Below are 2,488 nucleotides of genomic sequence, written 5' to 3'. Positions count from 1 at the left end.
CAAAATTTTGGTGTCGATCATTCGATTTCATCCTGGACACTACAGAAAATGGGCTAAAAGTGTTAAAAACCGGAATTCTCCTTTAAAAGCAACTTTTATTATTGAGAATAGTGCTGTTAAAAATAACCGTTCGGGTGTTTTTTCTCTTTTTAACCCTGTGTAATGATAGTTCCCTGCAATATTTTCCTCCTCCTTAGTTTCAGAAGCTAATGGGTAGCATGGGGAGGTTCTGCTTTCTGTGGACATCTTTTACAGGGATAAACATCAGCGTGGGCGTGTTCAGCACCATGGACAGGGACGCCAACTCGGTTAGGGCGGTGCTGAAGTCACTGACATGCATTTTGCGCTTTCCTGTCATCGTTTCTACATACCTGGAGGAGAAACGAATGAAGAGAGATCAGATAAAGGCTGTTTCTCCGACTTTTACTCCTGCCTGCCAACGCGAAGCCGCGTAATCAGTCGAATCATCAAATTATTGTGAGCTAAAACTGCCGGGGAAGCCTGGCAGGTGACATTCTGACAAAGGGAACTTATCAAGCAAAGAGGGACACATAAAGAGGTCTTTTCACCTGCTCAGCAAAACACTGTTGTGTCAGGTTAAACAGAGATAAGGAGCGACAGGTGCAGCCAGAGGGAATGAATATAAAACAGAGGCTGAGGAGAAGGAAGTGGTCGTTCAAACTCCAACTATAAATAAGCGTCTAAATAGGAAATCTGTGACTGTCAACCTGCTCAGGAAGGATATGGCCACTCTGTTATTCGCTTTGCATACTTCCTGATGAGGTTGTCCTCTCGGAAGATGAACAGGGATCGGTTGACAGTGAAGCAGTTCTGCTTGACGGGGTTCGGGTTGTAAATAGCCATGGTTCGGGCTCTCTGAGCCATCGACTGCTTGTACATCCTCTGGGCACCGCCGCCGCCTGCGCCTCCTGCGCCGCCGCCCCGGGCGCCCCCTCTCCCGGCGCCCGGTCCGCCTCTCCCTCCGCCGACCGTGCTCCCTCCATAGCGGCTGGGTAGATCGTCAGCGAAGCGAGCCATTCTGGAAACGTACAGATCCGACAAGAGGGGAAATCCAAGCAGGTGTCAGTGGCAGTGAAAGGGAGACGCATCACCTCAAGCACGCTTCATCCAAAACCACTGCCTGGCGTTTTAGATTGGAGAGAGGACAGCGTTTGGAGGATGGAAAAGGAAACACGGGTGGCCTCACTGTTAACCACCTCACCCTGATCCTTTCCATTTATTCATCCTCAAAGGAACCTACACAAAAATAAACTTTCACTGAGGCTGTTACATCCAGATCAGGAGAGATCTTCAAGTGGAGAAAACCCAACCCTCAGCTCCAAATCCTGACAGCATCGTGTCTAAACACCAGTTGAAACCCTCCCCTTCAGCTCAAAGAGGGAAGCAAAAATCCAAAACAAAAAGGAAACAAAATCCCAGTTCTTCCTTCTTCCCTCCAAGCCTGGAACGGCCACAAAAAAAAAATCAGAAACAACAAACAAAAAATCCCCAAAGGAGCCGAGGTCCTGTGGTTCCTGTTTGATCGCTCGCTGGATGAAAAGCGACTCCTCTGAGGTGCGTAAGGACGCGCGCATGTGACCAGGGCGAGCCTATCGCTGACGGGAGCGCAGCGCACAGACGCTGCTCATTAGAGCCGGAGAAACCTAATGAAGTTTGGAGAAACCCCGCGGGTTCAAACATCAGCCTTTGTTCCTGTTCCTACCAGCGTAATAAGCAGAAGAAATATGGCTATGATCACCTCTGGCAATCATTTTAAAAGAAAAGCTTCAAAACTGAAAACCTTTAATAATAAACCATGGAATCCAGCTGGTGATTCAGCAGAAATGTGACCTTACATGGAAGTTTTCTGATACAATGTATCATCATATCTGCACAGTTCTTTATATCAATATTTTAATTCCTTTGATGCTTAGCAACATCTTTCCCTTATTATAATTCCCACACCTTCTTGCTTGACAACATGATGGCTGCATCAAAATACATCAAACTAATAGAGACTCTGGCCAGAGATGAATGTCATGATCAGTGCTGTCAGTAAAGAAGGAGGTAGGAAAATAAATCAGGAATTTCAAAAACTGTAAACTGTATAAGGTTTCCCTCAATCCTTTGCGTGATACTACTATGACCCCTCACACCCCGACCATGGACTATTCTCCCTGCTGCCCTCAGAGGAGGCTTCAGCATTTGATTCAGGTTCAGCAGATTCTGCAACAGTTTCTTCCCCATTGCCATCAGACTGCTGAACTGTTGAAAAAATACTTAATATTTGCATCATATATATTAATGCTATGAACTCCTATCTCAATGCTACGGAACAGGATTAGGGCCACTGGAAAAAAAAAAAAAGTTAACTGATTTTTTTTATTTTATTTCAGTATAACATGGGGAAAAAGTCAGAATTCTGACTTTTTTCTCAGAATTCTGAGATTAAAGTCAGAATTCTGAGAAAAAAGTCAGAATTTTGAGA

The 2,488-nt window shown here is 45.2% G+C and overlaps 1 protein-coding gene across 1 annotated transcript in view; it reads right to left on the bottom strand.

Moving 5' to 3' along the window:
- The window catches only part of LOC107083739 (probable voltage-dependent N-type calcium channel subunit alpha-1B), a 270,890-nt gene that overhangs the window by 263,168 nt on the left and 5,234 nt on the right, over positions 1-2,488 (bottom strand). The window contains exon 3 of the mRNA XM_015373178.1: positions 746-1,039. Within this exon, the coding sequence (XP_015228664.1) occupies positions 746-1,039 (294 nt within the window). The remainder of the gene's footprint in view (positions 1-745; positions 1,040-2,488) is intronic.

Source organism: Cyprinodon variegatus, unplaced genomic scaffold (genome assembly GCF_000732505.1).
Source record: "Cyprinodon variegatus isolate N-32 unplaced genomic scaffold, C_variegatus-1.0 Scaffold82, whole genome shotgun sequence".
Lineage (NCBI taxonomy): Eukaryota > Metazoa > Chordata > Actinopteri > Cyprinodontiformes > Cyprinodontidae > Cyprinodon > Cyprinodon variegatus.
This window is presented reverse-complemented; position numbering and strand designations above follow the sequence as displayed.